Source organism: Diabrotica virgifera, chromosome 2 (assembly GCF_917563875.1).
Source record: "Diabrotica virgifera virgifera chromosome 2, PGI_DIABVI_V3a".
Classification (NCBI taxonomy): Eukaryota; Metazoa; Arthropoda; class Insecta; order Coleoptera; family Chrysomelidae; genus Diabrotica; species Diabrotica virgifera.
The window spans coordinates 48,000,997-48,025,262 of NC_065444.1; the positions used below are offsets into that span (position 1 = coordinate 48,000,997).

Consider the following 24,266-nt stretch of genomic DNA (forward strand, 5'->3'; position numbering starts at 1 on the left):
AATTTTTCCATGCAAAAAAAATAATTTTAGGAAAAAAACAAAAAAAAAAAAAACGTTTAAAAAATTTTTGACCACCTTTTGGTCCTGGCAACATGCAAATTTGTTAAAAGGAGTCCTTTTTGAGTAAGATTGCGCAAAAAATCCGAATTAGAATATTTTTTCTAACGGATGCGCAGTGGCTTTCTGGACTATTTGCTTATGTAAGTTTCTATGATCTGTAAGTTTCACCATTTCAAAGTGCTTATTTTTGAAAAAAGTATTGGCTTTAAATTAAAAAAAAAATTTGAAATTTAAAAAAATGCCTTTTTTCAAAACAATTCAAAAAGTATTAGTGATACGAAAAATCTTGAAAAGTAAAAAAATATGTTTTGCTGTTCTGAATATTTTGGATTTTTTATTTTTTTGTAAGACAAAAATTGGTTAAGATATGGCTGTTCAAAATTTTCATACACTCGTGATTAATGACTCTTTCAAGCCCTTTCAACTACAGCCCTTTAAAAAATAAGCACTTTGAACCGATGAAACTTACAGATCATATTAAACAATACATAAATAAAGCAACTTGCGGTCACGATTAATTTCATTTGGGATGCTAATTAGGGGGTGATTTTCACGATGTTTTTGTTATTTAAATAAGGGACCAACTTTATTTTGAGCGTAATTTACTTACTTTTGATGATAGAAACTTAAAAAAACAATATTAAAGCATTTTTTTAACACTTGTGATTAGTTTAAACATTGAAACAAGTTTCGAATTTTATTTCCTGACTTACTAGACTTAAGTTTTGATAAGTTTTCCACGAAAAGTGTTTAATTTTAAAAGATTCGATTTGGAAATTGACGAATAAGAACCTACTTTTCATTAGCTATAACTCTGCTTCTACTGAATTTACAGACTTCGTGCATACATCATTTTTTTTCTCTTTTTTATTAGCTATATTTTGGCTAAGAACATTTTTATCGATAAATACTTACTTTTTGAGTTATTTACGAAAAACCGTCTAAAACATGTTTTTTTTTTGTTGAAAAACGAACATATTCACTCGCAAATAACTCGAGAATTACTGACTTACATATTGAAAAAAACTCTATAATTAGTCAGTTTATCCACCTCCGGACTTATTTTTAACGTATGTTTTTTCACACCCGAGAAGTGGTGGTACTCACCACCAGGGGAAAAGTACACATCAGCACAATATCACTTTTTTTCTTTGACATGTTAGGCAGGTCATGTGTGCCAAATTTAATGTCAGTCCAAGCTGGTCTTGAAAATTGGGAGGTTTTGCAATATTTTACCGTGAGTGAATGGACTAATATTGAGTGATTTCCTGATAGGAATATCTTTTAACATTTAGAATATAATACAGTTTCTTGTTTCTTGTCTTTCAATTAACTGCCTCCATATTTCCCGCCATGTGATCCATCGCGTTACCACGACCCGAAGACTGCTCCAAGATCCGAATTTGGCCTAAGATGGGCCGCAGTCTCCGTTATAGGTGGCCCAGGGCTAGCTGTAGGGACTTCCGCAAGCGTAGAGACCGCGCTGCATGCTGCCCATACCTCCCATCCCCATGGCCTGGTGGAATGCATACCCTTCGTCCTGGAGGGACGCCAGGTGAAAATCTGAAACACGAGATGGTTTTTGAGTTTTAATGAATCTAGTGATGGTGCGTTTCAGTCAAGTTTCATAGGGATGGAAGGGTGAATTGCGTAGCAATATTTTTATTGGTTTTATTTGAAAAATGCTTAATTACCAATTAAACTACTTTTTCTAATCTCTAATCTGATCTTGAAAAGTCTAGGGAATTTCAAGTACCTATGATTATATGCTTCGTTGATTACCAAAAGGCATTTGATTGTGTAAGCTGGATAAATCTGGGGTCAATTTTAATAGAAATGGGCGCACCAATGCACCTGGTGACACTTATTAAAAATCTGTACCAGTTTAATATAGCGACAGTACGACTAGATCAGAAGTTCTCAAACCAATTCAAGACTGAGAGAGGCGTTAGACAAGGATGCGTGTTGTCACCTGACTTTTTTAACATTTATGGTGAACATGTCATGAGGATGGTTTTAGAAGGATGGGCCGGTGGAGTAACAGTAGCTGGTAGGAAAATCTCCAATTTAAGATTTGCTAATGACACTACACTTATAGAAGCAAATAAGCAAGAAATGTTTGATCTTCTGCGAAGAGTTGAGTACGAAAGCAACAAAGTTGGTCTGAAAATCAATAAAACTAGACAAAAATAATGGTGGTCAACAGATTCGACACTATTCAACTGACTAACATGTTACAGGAATACCAGATAGTAAACACCTTTATCTATCTCTAGTCTAGTATAACTAACGATGGTAACTGTGAAGCAGAAGTTCGGAGACGTATTGGTATGGCAAAAAATGCGATGAGTCGCCTAACTAAAGTTTGGAAAGACAGACCTTTCTCTCAAAATATCAAGATGAGACTGCTGAATGCCCTTCTATATGCCCTGAATATTTCTATACGTAGCAGAGACCTGGACTCTTCGCGCATGCGAGCGCCAAAAAATTGATGCCTTTGAGATGTGGTGCTGGACAAGAATGCTGCGCATACTTTGGACAGCTCATAGGACAAACGTTTCCATTCTAAACCAACTCAATATTAAAAAAAGGCTGTTCACAATATGTCTGCTACGAATTCTGCAATTCATTGGTCAAGTGGTTCGCAGAGGTGACGACAGTTTGGAAAGATTAATTGTTTCTGGAAACGTTCCTGGGAGAAAATCAAGAGGACGATCACCAACTAGATGGTCTGACCAAATAAAGCATTCAGCTGGAAACTCACTCTGCGAAGCTCTTAGAGCAGCTGAAGATAGAGATCAATGGAGAAACATTGTTAGGAATATTGGAAGAAATCGCGATCCTCAGTAATGGGAAAACGACAAGAGAGAGAGAATCTGATCAACATAAGCCTCTTTAAGTAGGTTCTTTGTTTTTTCAAGATCTAAGAAACTGTAATTTAAACTGAATCAATCTTGGTCATATTTACAATAATATAAAATCAAATTTACAGAACTTGAAAGCTAAACCCAGAAGCTTTAAGACGTATGAATAGAGAACGTGAACAGAAATTGTAAAGAAACGTAAAACATCTTATCTTGGACACATATTTAGACACAACAGGTATAACTTCCTTCAACTTATTATAGAAGGGAAAATAGAAGGAAGACACGGCCCGGGTAAACGACAAATGACCTAGCTGCGCAACATCAAAGAATGGACAGAATTAGACTTTCAAAGTCTAACAAGAAAAGCCCAAAATAGAGAAGACTTTGCAGAAGTCATCGCCAAGCTTCGCTAAGAAGACAGCACCCAAAGAAGAAGAAAGCTAAACAACTATTGTTATATCATGTACTGATACCAGAAGAAATACATTGTTACTACATTCCTAGACGTCAGTAGGGCATTTGACAAAATATGGCATGAAGGGTTTATTCGCCATATGAGCCAGCTTAGATACAGCAAGGCAACGACATGCATTCTTTCGTCCTACCTAGCCAATAGAAGAGATAGGGAGATTTCAATAGGGAGATTTCAACGCTAAAATAGGAAAGAACGAAAATAACAACGAATATATAGGAAATTTTGGACTGGGAAGTAGAAATCACAGGGGAGATATGCTCGCAAATTTCCTCAGCAAAGAAAAGCTATTCTGCTCAAACATATTCTACAAGAAAAAGATGCAGATATAATGGACGTGGCACAGCCCAGACGGCAAAGTAAAAAATGAAATTGACTTTATACTCTCTAACTTCAAAAACATTGCTAAAGATGTTACTGTACTAAATTCTGTTGACACTGGTAGGGACCATCGATTAGTTAGGGTGCGAATAGAAGTAAATACAAAATTCGATAGAAGAAAATTATTAACACAGGATAAATTACCAAACATAGAAGCACTCGAAATGAATCAAGAGGAATATCAAAGTGAACTAAAAAAGAAACTAGGACCTTTACCAGTATTCAACACGAAAGATATAAATGAAATAACACAAAAATTAACGAATGACATAACATCAACTAAGTACAAAAAAGATCTGTGGTAAAAATAAAAATCCGAGAAAAACGAAACTTAAACAAACAACACTGGATTTAATGGAAGAAAGAAGAAGAACATCTAAAGAATTACCAGAATATAAGGCTATCAACAATAAAGTTAAAAAGAGCATAAGGTCAGACTTGCGGGCTTATAAAACAAAACAAATATTGCAAACCATCGAAAACAATAGAAACATGAGAGTATTGAAATCAAATTTAACTAAAGGAAAATCGAAGATAACTAAAATCAAAAACCAACAGGGGAATACGGTGACGGAAAAAACTCAAATAATCAAGGAAATACAAACGTTCTACAAGAACCTTTATACATCCACTATACAGAACCCCGGAACAGACCATAGAACAATTCTAAACGTCGCCTCGGAAACTCTCCCTAAAATAACTTCTTCGGAAATTAGACATGCCTTACAGCAAATGAAGAATAAAAAAGCTCCTGGCGAGGCTCATATAACGTCTGAAATGTTACAAATGGGTGGCAACATCGTTGTAGAGGTTGTGGAAGTCTTGCTGAATAGGTGTCTAATAGAGAAAAGAATACCCAAACTGTGGTAAAACGCCGAAATAATACTTTTACACAAGAAAGGAGACACTACTAATATTGAAAACTACAGGCCTATAAGTTTGTTGTCACATTTATAGAAATTGCTAACAAGAATAATAACTAACCGCATAACACAAAAACTTGATTTATATCAACCGGTTGAACAGGCGGGATTTCGAAAAGGGTTTGGTACTAACGATCACTTACAAACCATCAGAACACTGGTAGAAAAAACCACAGAATATAATGTACCCTTACATATGGCATTTATTGACTTTCACAAGGCTTTCGATAGTATTGAAACCTGGTCTATTTGTCAGCCCTAAAGGATGCTCGAATAGACTCACGGTACACTACACTCATTAAAAACATTTATGAACAGGCCACATTCCACATCAAAATCAATGAAGACCAAAAAACCGAAAAAATACGCCTTGGTAAAGGTATTAGACAAGGTGATACTATTTCACCAAAACTTTTTACCTTAGCATTGGAAAATGTATTCAAACAGCTCGACTGGGAGGAAAAAGGTCTAAACATTGATGGTGTACATTTGAGTCATTTGAGGTTTGCGGACGACATAGTATTATTCAGTACATATATTAAGGAACTGGAGCAAATGATGAAGGAACTAAACCAGCAGTCAAATAAAATAGGTCTTAAAATGAATCTTCAGAAAACAAAAATAATGAGTAATGTACAAACTAATCTTGTTACTGACAACGTCAGTCTTGAAAATGTACACCACTATATATATATATCTTGGACATACCATTAAAATCGGCAAAGAAAACCAAATAGCCGAAATAAAAAGACGCATACAATTGTCTTGGGTAGCTTTCGGCAAGTTAAGCTTTATCTTGAAGAATAGAGATATACCAATGTGTCTAAAACGTAGAGTTTATGACAAATGTATCTTACTGTAACTACATATGGACTGGAGACCATGGCCTTTACAAAGAAAACCTTAGAGCAGCTCAGTACAACTCAAAGAGCGATGGAGAGGGCCATGCTAGGGATTAGTTTGAGAGACAAAATTCGAAATATCGACATTCGTGAAAGAACAAAGATTACTGATGTCGCAGAACGTATAGCAAGGCTCAAGTGGCAATGGATCGGACATGTTGCCCGAGATAATCCCGAAAAATGGACACAGAGACTAACAAACCAAGAGAGAACAGGCGAGGAGTAGGCAGACCGCAGAAGAGGTGGGCAGATGATATCAAACAAGTCGCGGGCAAACAGTGGATGAGAATTGCCAAGAGTAGAAATCGATGGAAGCAAATGGAAGAGGCCTATGTCCAGCAGTGGACGAAAACAGGCTGAAGAAGAAGAAAGAAGAAGAAGCCAATAGAAAGTTCAGGGTTCAAATATGACACCTGTCTTAAATCGGAATGCTCGAGGCCGTAGTGCCACAGGGGGATACTTTCACCTTTTCTGTAGTCCATATACACCGTGGACACAGCAACCATCTTGCAAACCATACTCAGTCTAGTGAGAAGATTTCTATAAGATGCTTTAAATGAGTTGGAAGATGGGTTACCAATCAACCAGTAACCAGTGTAGAGTTATCGAGTTATTAAGTTATCATGACCCAGCCAGAGACCTAAGAGGACAAATTAACAAGGCCGTTGTCTTGTCCGGATGTTTGAGAGATGTTGTCTGGAATAACCCATATATGAGAATGGATAGCAAAGTTAGAATTTATAAAACTTGCATCAGACCTGTCATGACCTATGGCATTGAATCAAGAGAAGACACCAATAAAACGAAAAGCATGCTACGAACAGCCGAAATGAAGACACTAAGAGCAATAGCAGGGAAGACAAGAAGAGATAGAATACGAAACAACATCATCAGGGAACAATGTGGCGTGCAAGATGTAGTCGGATGGGGCAGGCAAATACGAAGAGAATAGTTCAGTCATGTAAACAGAATGGAGGAGCACAGACTATCAAGAATTGCGCTAGAAGGAAAACCAGCAGGCAAGCGTCCACCGGAGAGACCACCAAAAAGATGGAGAGATAGCTGGCAGTCTACCTCTCAAGAAATACTTCAACGTCGGAATTAACAGATCGACAGATCTACAACAAGTATAAGAAGAAGAAGAAGGAAGATTGGTTCACTCAAATAGAAAAAACAGTAAACCCACATAAATCACAGGCAGTCGTGTTCCAAAAAAAATTAGGAAGTCAGGACCACCAAGTGAGAATGTTCAACATACAGATAAAATGGTCCAACCAAACAAAAATTTTTTGGAGTTCTAGTGGACAAAAGAATGACAAAGACACCACATGTCAACATCCCTATCACTAAAACAAGACATCAAGAAGCACGTTAAGATCTCTTGAAAGAAATAGAAATTTAGGCCTGAAAACCAGGTTAAGAATGGCCAACAGCATCATCACACCAGCTATAGCTTGGGACCAAACCCGTAAATCCAACAGGAAGAAGATTCAAGTAGAACATAACCACATTATAAAGGTGACTATGAACATTCCCACATATGTATCAGAAAGGTTCCTATACAGAACCAAAGAGGTAAGGAATCTACATCAAAGCAATGAAAAGCGTACGGAATCCTATTACTACTCACAGTTAATCTTATGTATCTAAGCTTGCAGCAAATGTTCTCATGAAAAATGTTCCACGTTTTATATAGACAGTGATATACTGATAGTGTAAATAGAAATTTGCAATCTCGTTTTGAAAATAAACTTTGGAAATGCCTTATTATGCTTGATTAAACGACTTTTCTTTAGTAGTTTGCTTTGCTAAGGATGGTAACAGTTTCTTAAACTTTCTTGTTGTTCAAATAAAACTAATAATAAGTACATAGAGTCTAGGCATGCACATTTTTTAACACTAACTATGAAACAATTATGGGTTAAAAAATTGATGACGTTATTAAAGCTGCTTAAATTTTATTTATTTCTTAATGTTAGTTATCTAATTACAAATCCATAAAAAATTATACATTAAACGTTTAACTAATCAACAGAGTGTATCAATTCATTTTAATAATTTCTGTTGTTGGTTTATCACACTAAATCTACCTTTATTCCAAAAGAAGGGAAAATTATATTTCAGAATTTAAAGAAACACGAATCAAGAAGAGATCGGGTTCCAAATGAGTGAATACGAGCAATGCAATGATGGGAGTCACGCATACTATAACTGATGACATAAAAAGAAAACAACTAATACGGTCCCGGCTATGTACAGAGAATGCCAGATGACAGGATCCCTAAACAGATTTTGACGTGGACAACACAAGGGAGAAGGTCGAGAAGAAGCTGGAGGGAGGGAATTAAAAAAGATCAAGAGGAAACACCAGAAATAGCAGTGGCAGAACCTACAGACGACACAACAGGGCCTGAAATCCTAAAAAGCGAGATAGAATATGCTATAAGGAACACTAAAGGGGGTAAAGCTGCAGGACCAGATGAAATTCCTGTAGAATTGTTGAAACTTATAGACGACGACACACTTGAAATAATGGTGAACCTCTTTAACACAATTTATAGGCATCATACCAAAGAAATGGCTCTCCTCTACTTTTGTCACTATCCCGAGGACGAATAACGCCAGAGAGTGTTCAGACCACAGAACTATAGCATTGGTAAGCCACACACTAAAAGTATTTTTAAAAATAATTCACAATAGAATATTTAACAAATTAGAAGAGGACATAAGCGCCACACAGTTTGGATTCAGAAGTGGACTGGGAACACGGGAAGTTTTGTTTGGATGTTTGGATGTAAACCAAGACCTCTACGTAGGTCTCATAGATTTTTCTCATAGTACTCTTTTCATAGTTTCATACAGTTCCATACAGTTTCATAGTACTCTTTCAAAACCTGGATGATTTTTTATTATCTCTACAGTCTACAGATTTGATCACGGTATCCTTTCGCCCTGCTTTCTGACGTCTTATCCGCCTTCTGTATATTCCTACCTTTGCCTTCTTCTCCATCCATATATGTGATGGAGGGAGGTCAGGTATGGCCTCCATGGAGGCGATTGAAGTAGTAGACAACATTCCTGTTATGATTAAGCATTCTAGTCGTCCAAGCCTATTCAGTTTCTTTCTGGTGGTCTTTTATTGGCACTCAGATAACCTTATAGCCATACGTAATCATAGGTCTGACTACATTTATACGTAGCCAGTACATCTCTGTTTGGGTTCCAGACCTTATGATTTCCCAGATAGCCTTTGATAACCGAAATGTCCAAAGTTTTGCCTTGTTAAATATTCTTTCCAGATGGACGTTCCTTGTAAGCCGCTTATCCAGCATTACTCCTGGATATTTAACCTCACTTGTCTGTTTGGCAGTTTCTCTATACAGAGCGTGTATCCAGATGTTATCTTTGTTCGGTCTCCTTGTGAAACTGACCAGTACTTCCCTTGGACCAAGATCTGCTCTAAATCCAAATTGCACTTTACTTGTGTTCTTCCAATTTGGTGTATACGCAATAGTGAATGATTTGCATAATATACTTATTAAACTAATATTAATTTGTGCAGGTCATCAAATCCTAGCGATTTCTCATCTTTAATCGGTCTAGTGGTCATCAATTTGCACAATAGAAACTGTAGATCTGGATCTGACTTAAAAATAGTGGAACAGAAAAATATTAAATGCTTGTGAAATTAATAAAACAAGACATAAATACAAAGCTTTAGTACAAGATAGAAATAATAATAGAGACAAGAAAAATACGACTGTGTATCACGATTTTAACCAAAATAAGAAAATGGTTTGATTTAACTTTTTATGTATTGAATTCAGGTGTAAGATATAGCCAACACATTATCTCTTTCAAGAGCTTCATCTCCAAGAAAAAGCTTTTTAAAGATAAAGGAGGAGATGATTGTAAGAGATCTGGTATTATTTTTTTAAGAAATTAAATGGTGAAGAGTAAGAGATATACCAACAAACAGAAACTATGTTGTTAATATTTAACCTGTCTCTATATGACAGCGTAAATTCTAACTTGTGTATTCAAAATTTACAAATACGGGGAACTACACTCTAATTTGACTTCTTTTATTATTTTGTCAATTTCTAAAGTGCAAAAATTAACTTAATGATAAGCTAATACAACATATAAAGCATATTTGTTTTTTGCATGTAGGTATTAGTTTTTGGAACTATTAAACTACAATGTATTTACAATTCAAAACTTCTAAGTGTTCCCTGTGTGCTCCGAATTTGTTTCAAATTTGGCGCTAACAAAATAAAAAAACAAAAATAAAACAAAATAAAAATACCTATATAATAACAGAATCACATTCAAAAAACATCCTAAGTTGCAAGATGGGCAAACTGACTAGGATGCAGATCAAATTGATAAGGGTGACCATATGGGGACATATGATAAGGAACGATATTCATACTGGCCATCTTGTGTTCCTTCTTCCACTTCATCCGCCGATTTTGAAACCATATTTTTATTTGTCGCTCGGTTAGGCAGAGAGCATGGGCTATCTCGATTCTTCTCCGCCTTGTCAGGTATCTGTTAAAATGGAATTCTTTCTCCAACTCTAAAGTTTGGTACCTAGTGTACGACGTCCTTTGGCGCTTCGTTTCTCCATTGGCGTTCACAGTACCTGAAACAAAATAAATGAAATTAGAGAAAATCCAGTAAGAATTTTATTAAAAGCGGTAAGCCCTTGATTTAATTGGGTGAGATGGATTGGTAGATGGGGAAAAATAGAATGGTCCCCAAGATCTCCAGATGTGACACCACTTGATTTTTTTTTAATTGTTTTGTTTGAATGGTTTGTATAATCACAAATATGAAAATACCGTATACCATAAACTAGCCTATTGTGTCATACTAGTTTAAGCTTTTTTGTTCACGAGAACAAGTATACTGTTCTCTCCACTATCTATGTTGTGTTGCTATGTAGATCCCCATTTAACATTTTTACACAATATATTTTTATATTTCGTTTAAAAGACTACTACTGCTTTCATTATTACTTGTTTAGATAATATTTTTTTAATTAGCTTTATGAATGATATAAATGGTTCTAAAATTCTCACAAAGAACATCTTTATTGTACTTCATATTATTAGGTTACAGTTGGTGATGATTAAGAGTGTTGTCATTCTTGTGGCTGTTGCATTATTACATATTTTGATAGGTATTTTTACTTCCTGTCTATAATAAATCTTTACCATACTATTATATATATGACACTATAAATCAATCAGAATTGTTATCGACTTTCTTCTTTTTTAGCTTGGTTATGCGAGGATTTCCGGCCGGGGCAAGATATGCGGGTAAGTCGGTTTTGAGAGCTTCTAATATAGAAAACATATTATAACAACGTGTTACTTTTGCTATATTACTAACAGAAACGGTATTGACAAATTAGCTTAAGGCACTAGTTTAAATGGAAAAGTCGTGATAGAAAGCTGCAACTTATTCCAATTTTACTGAAAATACCATTCTCATTGCTAACTTAATTCTATACGAACTCGCATAAATCGTTCATCAAATCGACAGTAAATACTGTACCAAGTATCTCCATAAAAACGTGCAATGGCCAATACAATAAGGGGTTGAAAACTGAACTGGATTTTCTCTTAACAATCTGTACTAATGGGATGGTTTTGGATCAGATAACAACGAAACTATATCGTAACATTTCCTGGTGTGTAATGTATGCTGATGATGTAGTATTCGTAGGAAATAGAGAAAGCGTCTTAGAACAAAAACTGGAACAGTGGAGACAAGTAATTGCGGAAAAAGGTTTAAACTTACAAGGAAAAAAACAGACTATTTGGAATGTTGGAATAGGAAAAGCGAAGTTACTACAAATAAAGTGAGATCTTTGGATGGTGAAATGATTGTGAAAAGTAATAGTTTTAAGTACCTAGGATCACTGTTGCAAAATAATGGGGAAATATATGGAGATGCATGTAGTAGAATTAGGGTAGATGGATGAAATGAAAGGAAGCGAGGCGTGTGTTGTGTGACTGAAAAATTCCAATGAAGTTGAAGGGAAAATTCTATAAAATAGCTATAAGATCGAATGTGATGTACGGAACTGAATGTTGGCAGTTAAAAAGAAAGAGGAACAAAGAATGCATGTGGCGGAAATAAGAATGCTTAGATGGATGAGTGGGGCAACAAAAGATGATAAAATTAAATTTGAGCATATTAGGGGAAGTCTAGGGATTGCACGAATTGATGCCAAAATGAGGGAGCATAGGATAAGATGGTTTGGTCAAGTTCAACGTCGAGATGTTAATCACTCAATACGATGAATTGCTGAAATGCGGGTACCTGAAAGGAGTAGGAGGGGAAGGCAAAAGAAGACTTGGCAGGAGTCGCTTAGACAGAACATGTCAGAAACGGGGAATGATGTTAATATGACCTAAGGTAGAAACTTATGGAGAAATGTAATTAGGGAAGCCGACCCCGCATAGGGATAAAGATAAGGATAAAGGCAAAGAGAATGATGAGATGATGACTAGTAGGGAATTTTCATTTCTAAAAATTTAACGAGCCGTCACCTGGGTTAGTGTGCATCATCACTAGTTATCTGAAACAGGGTTAAATATGCAGTTAGCGTCGGAATAATCCAGAAGAGTCCCTCTGGCGAAAATCCCATTTGATGTAGGTAATTATTATTATTACTATTATTTAAAATGCATTCTTTGTATGAGTACTTGTTAATATGTGTGCGTGTTATTACGTGTTATAACGAACATGGGTGGGGTGAGACAGGAATGTGTAATTTCGCCAATTATTTTTAATGTCTACTCGGAAGAAATCCTGAAAAAAGCTCTCGAGGGTGAAATATCTTGAATAAAAATAAACGGACTTCCCATTAACATTAGATATGCGAAAAGTATGGAAGTCGAGTATGGAAAAGAATATGTCTAACAATGAAGGTCAATCAGACAAAATTTAAACGAATATCGAGAACTTAAAGAAATAGTGAGAGTGTTAAACGGAGCCAATGTCAAACGACAAATATGCATACCTTAGAACAATGTCCACAAACGATTACTTCCAGGAAATCTAAATTAGAATATAAAACGCTATAGCAAATTACAAAAAACGTGAAGCTTTACAGAAGCAATTTAAAGTTGGAGCTAAGAGTTAGATTGGCGAGGTGTTACGTTTTCTCAACTATGTTTTATGAAGTGGAAACTTGGATATTGAATGCGACATCAATGAAAATACTACAATCATTTGAGTAGTGTGTCTATAGAAGAGTTTTGAAAATATCGTGGACAGAACACGCCACAAACAAAGAGGTTTCGGGGAAGGATGAATAAAGGAATTAGATACAATAAAAATTATAAAATTAGAGTATCTTGGACATATTACATGCAGAGGGAGATACATCTTGCTCCAACTGATAACGCAGGAAAAAATCCAAGGAAACAAAAGCATAGGTAGACGTAGAATATTAGGTACGTACAGCTGCAGTCACTGAATAGTTTACACTTTCATCTTTGTATTGGTTTTTATTTATTTATTTACCTTCTTTAATTTTTTAATTTTAATTAACCTTAGTTGCATTAGGTGTATTTAAACGAGATAAAAATTCAAAAAGAGTCTAGCAGAGGTAGATTACCATATTTGTTTTACGCTCTATTTTTGATGCCGTCCTTTTTTAAAGAATTTACCCCCATCAATTGGGATCAAAAACAAAAAAAGTCAATTGTATCCACATTCCCAATGGCTTCATATTTAAGGGGCCATATTTTGGCTTCTGTTCTCAGCAAGGGAGTTCTGTTGTTCACCAATCACCATGATTTTTCCCAAATTTTTTGAATGAGTAAATTCTTTGGTGGAAGCAGTTGAAACATTACAGTTTTTATTACAGAATCTAGGGTGTACAAAAGAATATAACGGAGTATAAAGGACAGTGAGAAACTTCTCATCCTGACTGATTTAAAGTTTGTGGATTTAAATTAAAAATACACTTAAAAATTGATAAATAAGGTTGATTTACTTTACATGCACCATGCACTAGTATTTTTAAAAGCATAGGAAAGGGTATCTGGCGCCTTGCGTTTAGAATTAAGGTTGGCACCTTTTTTTGAGTCAGTCCAGCCCTACTCCACATATTCAGATTTTTTACAATAATTTATATATATTGAAAATTTGAGTTGTTATGACCCGCGGTTTTTTCTTTTGCAAGGTTTCCTTCCAATAAATTAGTATGTAATAATTGCAGATGCTTGACAGTTTTGATCCAATTTAATATTCAGATAAATGACCTGCTCGTACTAATTCAAGCGACTTGTACGAATCCATTCCCGTGATTCATTTTAAAAATGATTAATTTATATAAATAAATTTGTCTTGGCAAGAAGGAAGCAAAAAATCCGATCGTATACGTGTTTTATTTTGCCCAGCGTGTGCGTATAAAACTATATTTTTGGCATGTTGACACTTTTGAAATAAGCTAGCATTTGTGGACGCTGTAAATCTCGGTATTCAAATAAAAAAATAAAAGGTTATTCTATATTTACTATCCATATTCACTCCGAACGGGATGTGGAAAAGAGGGATTCCGTTCTTCGGCAACGTAAACAATTATTCGGGATATTTATAGCTTGACTTGAAATAATGATATAAAAATCACACCTGTCAGTTTTTATGAAAAAATTGTTGTGTATCAACATATGGATACAAATGGTACATGGGATAATGAGTCAGTGCCACTCACACGAAGGACTCAAAAGATGGCGAAACATAACCGAATAAACTGGACTTAGTCCTACAAAACATAATTATTATAGTGGTAAAAAGAAAAAACACACAACAAGAGTGGTGTCACGAAGGATGTCTTAACATTTTAAAAAGGAAGATTGAAATAAGGCAAAGGTGACGAAAAAGAAGAAACAAAAATATAAGAAGAAAAATACGGCCCTGAATGACCTAACGAAAAGTGTGTTTATTTCTGGTCTCAACAAAATTGCAAATTTTGTGCAGAAAGAGTAATAGTTTATTTATAAATAGTTAAGTGACAAGTTTATTTGATACCAGTAAGTGCATCCATCGTATTATTTTTGTTTAATATAACGTGGTAAAGCAGTTTTAGCTAATTGTTATTTAATAACATCAATAAAGTACGATATAAGCTACAATTTATTCCAGTTTTGTTACTGGTTTAATTACTTGCTTAATTACTGGTCAGCAGTGGCGGCTCGTGATTTTTACAATAGGGGAGGCTATACCTAACTGTAAAATATCTAGACAAATTTGCATTAGCAAAAAAATGCGCCAAAAAATGTAATTTAAGGCCCCATTTTTTGACCATTTTTTATTTACATTTCATAATATCCCAATTCATAATTTCATGATATCATATCATTTTAAAAATAGTTAGCCTAATTGTAAAAGTTAATACCAAAGTCTGTGTCGTTTAGTTTATTTTTTCGTCGTTTATTTGTTAACAATTCCATCTATTTGTAAATAGATACCTATGCATATCAAAATAAATACAGATTTGAAGTTTTGCAGTCCATACATAATGAAGCTCCAAATTTTTTAAGATACTCAACTGAATTTTTTTAATTCTAAACGCGGCCTACTGCGAATTCAAAAACACGATAAATTACCGATATTTTGCTTTGAGTTAGAGATATCGGAAAAAGTTATTTGAGCAAGTTGTCCCAAATATTATTATAACCCCACATACCAAATTTCATAACAAAATTCGCACTTTTAGATTTTTCATTATTTTTAGTCAGCACCCTAAAATTCGTTGTCCCGAGACGCACGCAACCACGCAACGGAGCCGAGAAGCTACTCTGCCTCTCTTGGTATATCTCCGGGCAGCGTGTGATGGCACCGTAGATGCCACTGTTAGGAGACCGGGTCTCCTTAAACCCCTGCTGCGCTGCACGGAGCATTAGCAACGGAGACTGCTGGGCTTCTCGGCTCCGTGCTTGCATCTCGGGATAACTCAGGGTCCTGCCTACAATAATATGTAATAAAACTGAGACGCGATCATGCGTTCTAATGCTAATGCTCCGTACGTATGGATAATTAGTGATAATATGGAATTTACACGTTGTATAATAGTGAGAGTGATTGTTGTTTTCGCGATTCATGATAAACAAAACAGTGTAGAGTGTGTAAAAAATTTATGGGGAGGCTGAGCCTCCCTTGCCTTCTCTGACGAGCCGCCACTGCTGGTCAGGTCCGTATTAGTTTTGAATACATGTCTCGTGTTAAAATTAAAAATGGAACCTAACATTCAGAGTCTCTCTGACTCGCAACATGTACAACAACTGCAGATAAATACCAATAAAACCTATTCATCAGTAACTTCTACAACTTTTCCGTCGAAACTGCAAGCGATTGTCTTCAGCGCCTTAGAAAATACGAAGCTGAAAGATTATTTAATTCCGTTGGGCAATCTAATTCAACCAAAAAATATTATATTTTCGTCTCGATTATCGAACAATCGGATATGTATGTACCTTTCAAGCAAACAACTGGTTGACGAATTTATGCAAAATCACGGACAAATAAAAATCGAGAATGATATTGTACAACCTAGAAGAATGATTTCTCCAGCCGAACGTATCGTTTTGTCAAACGTATGTCCCAGTATACCACACAGTCTGTTAATTGATTATTTACAAAAAAATAGGACTTATTCTTCTCTCCCCAGTCACCTTCCTAAAAATCAGTTCCAATCTTCCTGAATAAAATCATATTTTGAGCTTCAAAAGACAAATATACGTTAGTCCTCACAATATCTCCTTATCCGACTCATTCACTTTAGACTTCGATAATACAACACATCGAATTTTCCTAGAAACTATGGCCTGTTATACCTGCAAAAAGCCTGGACATATCGCCACAAAGTGTCCCGATAAAATGAAATCAATAGCAAATTCAAATTACGTTTCAAATAACGTAATAAAAATAGTTAACGTTTCGATTTCCAATCTGGAAATTGTTGTCAAAAAAAATTAAGAGAATTTTTTTAAAAGATGTGTACAACCACTAATAATTGTTTTTATTGAGGTTATCATAACGCTCCTCGTTTTGCGGTATTTGTTCCCACTCGTTTACCAGAGCCGGTTCTAACAATACCACAGTTTCAAGCTTGCCATAATTTTTCCGAACCACTCATTCCAAGCTGTTCCAAAAGTGCTCTATGAATTTAAGGTCTGGACTTCTTGGAGGTTAGGCTAGTACCCGAATACTAACATATGTAAAGAATTGCACTGTTACCCTGGCTATGTGCGGCAAAGCAGTATCCTACATTAAGAGAAAATTTTGAGCAACAAATGTTCAACCAGGTACCACATGTTCTTCCAGACGTCTCCCGCAAGACGTAACATCGCAAGAGCAAAATCTGTATGTCCTTCTACAAAATGCCTCTCCATACCATTATAGGTACGTGTATCGCCAAGCTGTACTTTGGGATATAAGCAACATTTGCCATGGTGATCTCCATGCCTTCTCCATATTATTTGGCGATCATAAGGTAAATATATCGTTAAATGAGACTCGTTTGTAAAAAGAGCGTTTCTCCAATCTTCAATATATAATCAAGCGATCAATATAGGGCCTGCAGCAGATACATAAGATGATAAATTTTGATTGCTTAATCTGCTAAGTACGGCATTAAGTGAAATTATGGTACCATGAAAATTTGTCAGTCTACTAGTCAAAGCTATAGTCTAAGATACCGATTTTTAACGGAATTTGTTGCTCTTGGTTTTTCTGTTCAGATCTTCTTGAATCAGAACCAGTCTATCGAAATTTTGTAAAGCATCGGATATTATACTTCGCGAAACGCTAAGCATTGCTTCGATACACCGAATGGAATGCTAGTAGTATGCATAAAAATAGCAATAACCATTTTTAACGGAATTTGTTGCTCTTTGTTTTCCTGTTCAGGTCTTCTTGAATCGGAACCAGTTTATCGAACTTTTTATAAAGCACCGAATCTTGTTCTTCGCGAAACGCTAAACATTGCTTCGATACACCAAATGGAACGCTATTAATATGTAGAACAATAGTACTATTTGATCTGGCTTTATTGTAAATTATTTTTCGTTATTAAATACACCTTTCTTTCACTAAAAAGTAACCAATAATGCACTAAAAAGGAATAATGTAGTCAATTAAGCTAAAAAATGACAAACTTAAAAGAAATAAATTAATAAATAGGCCACTTATGCTTTGACAAAGATTTTTAATTATAATACAGTATGTTCAGCAAAACTAAAAGCTTTGGAAAGCTGAATGGAGAAAGTTTTGGAATTTCACGCATCTTGTTAATTTTGCGGGACAGTGTATATGTTATAGTCAAAGTCCGAATTTTACCTTTTACACTTACATAATTTTTAAGAGCGTTTCTTATTGCAGTAGCATTTGATAAAGCCTTGTCCTCCACAACACATCTTATGGAAAATATAATGTCACTCAAATTCAATAAAATGTATATGAATAGATTCGTTTCAAATTAACGGTCAATTCTTATTATTGCGCCAACTCTGAATTTTCAATAATAAGAGCAGAAATTGATATAAGTAAATCTGAAATCAAATGGATACGTACATAAGTTAGAGAGAGAAAAATATTTTAAAATACCCAAATTATCGGTACTTCATAAATCTTCTCGGGCTATTAAGCATCTTATTATAATAGTTTCACTAATCCGCTTAGCCCCAGCGGGGTTTAAGCTGTTTTGAATAGCACCCAGAGCAATAGTGATTGTAACTGACACTTTTATAGACTCCAAAAATGTGATTTCGACAAACTTTAATTGCAATTTGCGTCGTAAAGAGTTGGCGCAATGATAAGAATTGACCGTTAATTTAAAACGAATCTATTCGTATAAATTTTATTTAATTTGAGTGACATTATATTTTCCATAAGATTTGTGCGGTGTCCTTTAGAACCTTTTGCAATAATTTCTCTTAGAGACAGCTTAACGTCTGGAACATCTTCGAAATTAAGAAAATTCTCTTTGCATTCTGTTATTTGATTTCTTGAAAAAAGTGTGTTTATAATATGGTTCCGTGTTTTATACCAACTCTATATAAACCGTCAATTGTTTTATCTTATATTTCGAGCATCTCCTTTGGCTCTATCAAAACTGGGGATAGGTATTGTTACAGTTTTTCCGATCGAAATTGGATAAAATTTTTTTTTACTTAATTATTTCATAGCATTAGCCTGGGCATGAAGAACTTCAATCGCCTTTCCTTTATTTATTTTAATCTTTTCTGTCTATGCACAACGCATGCATGTAACTTTTCTTTCAAGAACCTTCATAGTATGTACCAAGTGTGCTGTCAGCGCACACAAATTCTTCTTTTTTTAATGAAACTTTATTTGTGCTGTTAATATTGTGAGGTAGGAAATTTTGTGTTGTACGTTTCCTAATCTGAATCTGTCAAAATGCGTCTGAGTTGAGCGAACGGAGTTTGGTTATTATTTACACGTAAGTTGGTTTGACTAAGTATACGAATTTCATTTTAGCACAAACAGATGGAATGGGAATGTCATCCTCAACTGTGAAAGAAGATAAAAAAGCTAAGGATCACCATAATACTAACGAAGCCCCTGGACCGTCGTCACTAGGAGAGGAAGAAAACTGTCAAACAATTTAGACTACTTCTTCAGACGTGGTTTGTTGTGTTTGCCAAAAAGAGAGCTTTGACGCACATACGTGCAAAATTTGTAATCAGGTGGTACATATTGTGTGTGCTGACAGCACAATTGGTGCATACTATGAAGGTTTTGAAAGTACAGTTACATGCATGCATTGTGCACAGACAGAAAAGATTAAAATAAATAAAGGAAAGGCGATTAAAGGTCTTCATGCCCAGGATAATGCTATGAGACAATTAAGTGAAAAAAAATTTCCTCCAGTTTATGTAGATCGGAAAAAGAGTAACAATACCTATCCCCAGCTTTGATAGAGCCAAAGGATATGCTCGAAATATTTTGGGTATCATACAAGATAAAACAATTGACGGTTTATATAGATTTGGTACGAAATACGGAATAATAAACACACTTTTTTCAAGAAATGCAAAGAGAATTTTCTTAATTTCGGAGACGTTCCAGACGTTAAGCTGTCTAAGAGATATTAGTACAAAAGATTCTAAATTTGGAGGACAAGGCGTTATAAAATGCTACTGCAATAAGAAATGCTCTTCAAATGTATGTAACTGTAAAAGGGATAACGTATTGTACATCTCTATTTTTTTATTTTAATTACGACAATATAAAATTAAAAAATATTAAAATTAAAAAATGACGTTTTATTAAACCTATTCTAACAAATTACGACATTTTTATAGCTGATCAGGGTTTGACTAGTCATTTCAGTTTCGGCCTTTGACTAGTCAAACCCCGATTTCATAAAATTAAATTTTGACCTTTGCCTGATCAACTTAGTCTCTCGTAGGTTTGACTAGTCAAAGGCCGAAACTGTAATTTATTTCGGGCTTTGACTAAGACCGTCAGTCAGACCTGAGGATTGATTAGTCAAACCTAGGAGTGCCTGAAATTCGGGGTATGACTATAACATATATAAATCCAAACATGTGTCACATTACAGAAATATTTAAACAAACATTTTTGTTTAACACAAAAGTTATAAAACTAATGCCGCTAATATTTTAAATAAATACAATCCGAATAATTATTATTACAAATGGTACAAACAAAAAAGAGGTCGACGAAAATGCTACGACAGCTATCGTGTATACAATAGACCTATCCAACGATTAAGTGAACATTTTGTGACATATATATCCAATTTATATTAATGTTGTAGTGGATCTTTTAAATTTAAAATTAAATTGACCTGTCTGGGACACGCAGTTGATGATTAATAAATACATTTTGTCTTTTGTAACCATACATCATTCTACTCAAAACAATGTTATTTGTCATAACGAAAAATTTAATAAGTTATTATTAACTATCCTTTGTGATTTTGGAGTAACTTTCTCTTGATAAATTTTTTTACAAATCAGCGGTCATTAGTTAATATGTTTCTTCTTTTATTTAATTTACATATCAATCTGAAACAACAACGTATGACCTGCATCTTTGGATACTTTTTCTGCATTGAACAGATTACTAATTTCAGTCATATAACTGGGATTTTAATAATTCCTGTTACCATTTAGCCCGTGAGGTAGTGTCAAATTTGACAGGAGCATTTTAGCATAGCTGTTTTCTTTTTATTTAGTTAGGTGTTCCAAAGCTTATTAACAAATGATGTTTCAGCTGGCCCAAAACCGGGGATTTTAGGCAAGAAAAGGTAAAATATGAAACTTGATGGAAAAACGCTGCAACTTATATGTCAAATATTTATCTCCGTGACTTATGTGTATAATGGCCTAGAATACCTAGCTACTGGCTTTTACCCAGGCGACTCGGGTTCGATTCCTGGAGATGGAATTTTTTTTGTTTTTAAAATTGACATTTTGATCTGAAAAATAATTATTTTTATAATACCGCGTTTTTATTATTTATACGAGACAATATAAAAAAATCTGTGTGTCTTTTATAGAATCGTAAACTATGCATTTGATCATATTATTATGATTTACCTTAATAAGCAAGTTTGTTGTACATGAACTGCTGAAGCTTCCTGACTTGGTACGACCCTCTTTACTTATATGGGTCGTACGAAATCATGGGGTTCATGTACAAAAAATTTGCTTATTAAGATCAATCATAATAATATTATGATCATAATATATTAAAATTATGATCAAATGCATAGTTTACGATTCCATAAAAGACATACGGACTTTTTTATATTGTGCCTTACAAATAATAAAAACGTGGTATTATCAAATAATAATTATTTTTCAAATCAAAATGTTAATTTTAAAAACAAAAAAAAATTCCAACGCCAGGAATCGAACCCGAGTCACCGAGGCCATTATACACGTGTAAGTCACGGAGATAAATAATTGACATACAAGTTGTAGCTTTTTTCCATTAAGTTTCATATTTTACCTTTTCTTGCCCAAAATCCCCGGTTTTGGGCCAGCTGACACATCATTTGTTAATAAGCTTTGGAACACCTAACTAAATAAAAAGAAAACAGCCATGCTAAAATGCTCTGGTCAAATTTGACACTACCTCCAGGGCTAATTGAATTTGTGTTTTCTGTAACTCCATTCGTGTAGTACTTTTTTCCTTCTTTTTCAGATAATTCTCAAACGGCTCACCAGTCTGTATGTCGTGCAGTAAACTTTCTCCTCTTCCTAAGGCCGGTAAATGATTAACCAATGATCACTTGGCCGCTGGGCCTCACGTTGGGTGCCAAAATATATTGTAACAACTCCGGGATTTAGCCCATAATATTGTGACAATTAATTCGCAAAGTATAGAAGCCAAATCCTAAATAGAAAGTTGTAACTTCTCTGAGGTCGGTTAAAATGAAAAGGGAGAAATAATCATAGTCTTACCTATAATGATCTATTCCTTAGTAGATTCTAGGAATTCAATCCGCACCATACGGAATGTTTGAAAGTTACAAATAAATTGAAAATACAATATTCATAGTTGCTCCATAGTGAAGTGAGATGGTTGTCTCGAGGAAAAACTTTGACAAGGCTTTTTGAACTGAGAATAGCTTTTCTTATATAATATGGCCAGTTAATTTAAATTTAAAAACCGATTTTCCGACAAAAGCTGCTTATGTAGACTAGCATTTTAAGCCAATATGTTTGGCAAACTTAAGGAATTAAACCTGTCATTACAAGGAAAACAGATAACAGCTTTCACTGCTAAGAACACTATACCCGCCATTAACAGAAAATTAGACTATTGGACTACTTGTTGTGGTAAGAGAGAAAGACAAAGATTTTAATTGTAATGTAGGTTCCTTAGTCACCTTAGTCTTAGTGATATAGGAATATTTCAAAACAAAATTTGTTGAATTGGCGCAATATCTCAATGCTCTGCGAGCTACTTTTAGATCTTACTTTCCTGAAGAAAATAATAAGAAACTGAAAATAAACTCATAGTTCTTCTTCGTCAAATTTGGAGAAGCCAGAAAATATGTGAAATTAAATGTGTAAAGCATTTTTATAAATGCCATTATTCCAAGCAGGAATCATTGTTCAAAACAATTTCACAAGAATGGTTTTTTGTATAGGGTTCGCGATGAATATCCACAACTTGCCACGGAGGTTTTGAATGTTCTTCCGCAGTTTCTAACAACGTACTTTTACGATTTTCAGCATATACAATTACAAAAACAAAATACCGCAATAGACTGTATGCCAAACCAGACATGAGAATTCAAGTTTTACTACCAAGCCTGAAATTACCCGGTTGATGAGGAATAGGAAAAATCATGTCTCCCATTAAATCAATTAAGTTTCATCATTTGCTTCCTAACTTACTACTTAGTAAGTCTTACTTACTGTACCGACTCCCCAGAGCTCCCTGGGGCGGTCATAACTATGACTTCCTTATCTTTTTGAGTCTTCTTTCTTACTATCCTGTTTGGTAACATATCTCTTCTTATTATGGCCAGAATTGCTCTTTCCGTTGCTCTTTCGGCTAATCATTTACTGGCAGATTTTTTAGTTAATCATTCGATACCTATACGGCGTTGATTCTTACAGCTTTGATTCTTGTTGTATTATAATTTTATATCCTTAGTAAACATAGCTAAAAACCTGATGGATTTTGTTGCCACACATTCTCATAACATCATTTTGGACATGTATTTTATTTTTAAACGCTTTTATTAAACGCTTTTTAAACGCTTTTATAAACGCTTTTGTATTTAGTTCAATCGTTTGTCAAATATTTAGACGTTAATTTGACTGCCTTTTCTTCAATGGAAATGAATGAAATTTTGCAGACTTATGGATTCGCGGGAACAATACACGAATAGTCGATCAAAATTTTTTTTTTATGTTTATGAATTGTTTAAATAAGAAAACTTAAATGGAAAATGCTTAAATTCTCTTATTTTTTACAATGTAGAAACTTGAAACTTTTACAGATTGTAGCTAATTATATGAACTATACATAATTTCACTTTTTACTTTATTTGTTTACGTTATGCTTCATATATAAACAATAAAGTTTCAAATTTATCCAGTTTCTGTCCGATTTCTATCCAGTTTTCAGCGAAAAAAGTTATGGCACCGCAGAGGGACGAATGATGCCCTTAGTATTGTCGTGGGCTTCGACTGTCCATAAAACGCAAGGTTCGACTGTTGACTACGCTGCGCTGTCGTGAACTTGGGCCCGAAAGTGTTGTCGTAAGGACAGGCTTAAAAGCTTGCATTGAGCCTGCAAAGCTTACGTTTCATTGAGCCGAGTGCGATCATTAAGGTACGTATCCATACAAGGGTGAACCCCGCTCGGTGTAGCTGCTCAAATGGATACAGCATGCGCTCCCTTACATATAAACCGCAAACCGGTTGAAACGAAGAGTGTACGCGCCAAGCTGCGATCACCGACGTATCCACTAAGTGGAGCTACTACACCGAGCGAGGTTTACCCTTTTATGGATACTTACCTTTAGACGACTTGCGCATCGAAGAACTGCATTGCGAGAAATTAACAGCGTCTACACCGTGCAATAGAAAAAAGTGATACAAGAGATGGAAATACTGCG

The 24,266-nt window shown here is 34.9% G+C and overlaps 1 protein-coding gene across 2 annotated transcripts in view; it reads right to left on the reverse strand.

Moving 5' to 3' along the window:
* Window positions 1-134: 134 nt before the first annotated feature.
* LOC114327744 (homeotic protein Sex combs reduced-like) overlaps window positions 135-24,266 on the reverse strand; it is a 287,926-nt gene continuing 263,794 nt past the window's right edge. Inside the window, exons 2-3 of one of the 2 annotated variants that reach the window (XM_028276451.2) lie at window positions 10,041-10,253; window positions 135-1,623 (exon numbers count right to left, since the gene is read on the reverse strand). In XM_028276451.2, the coding sequence (XP_028132252.1) occupies window positions 1,508-1,623; window positions 10,041-10,253 (329 nt within the window). In that variant the 3' untranslated portion in view covers window positions 135-1,507. Of the gene's footprint in view, window positions 1,624-9,914; window positions 10,254-24,266 lie in introns of both variants that reach the window. The other variant, XM_028276458.2, reaches the window with a different exon arrangement.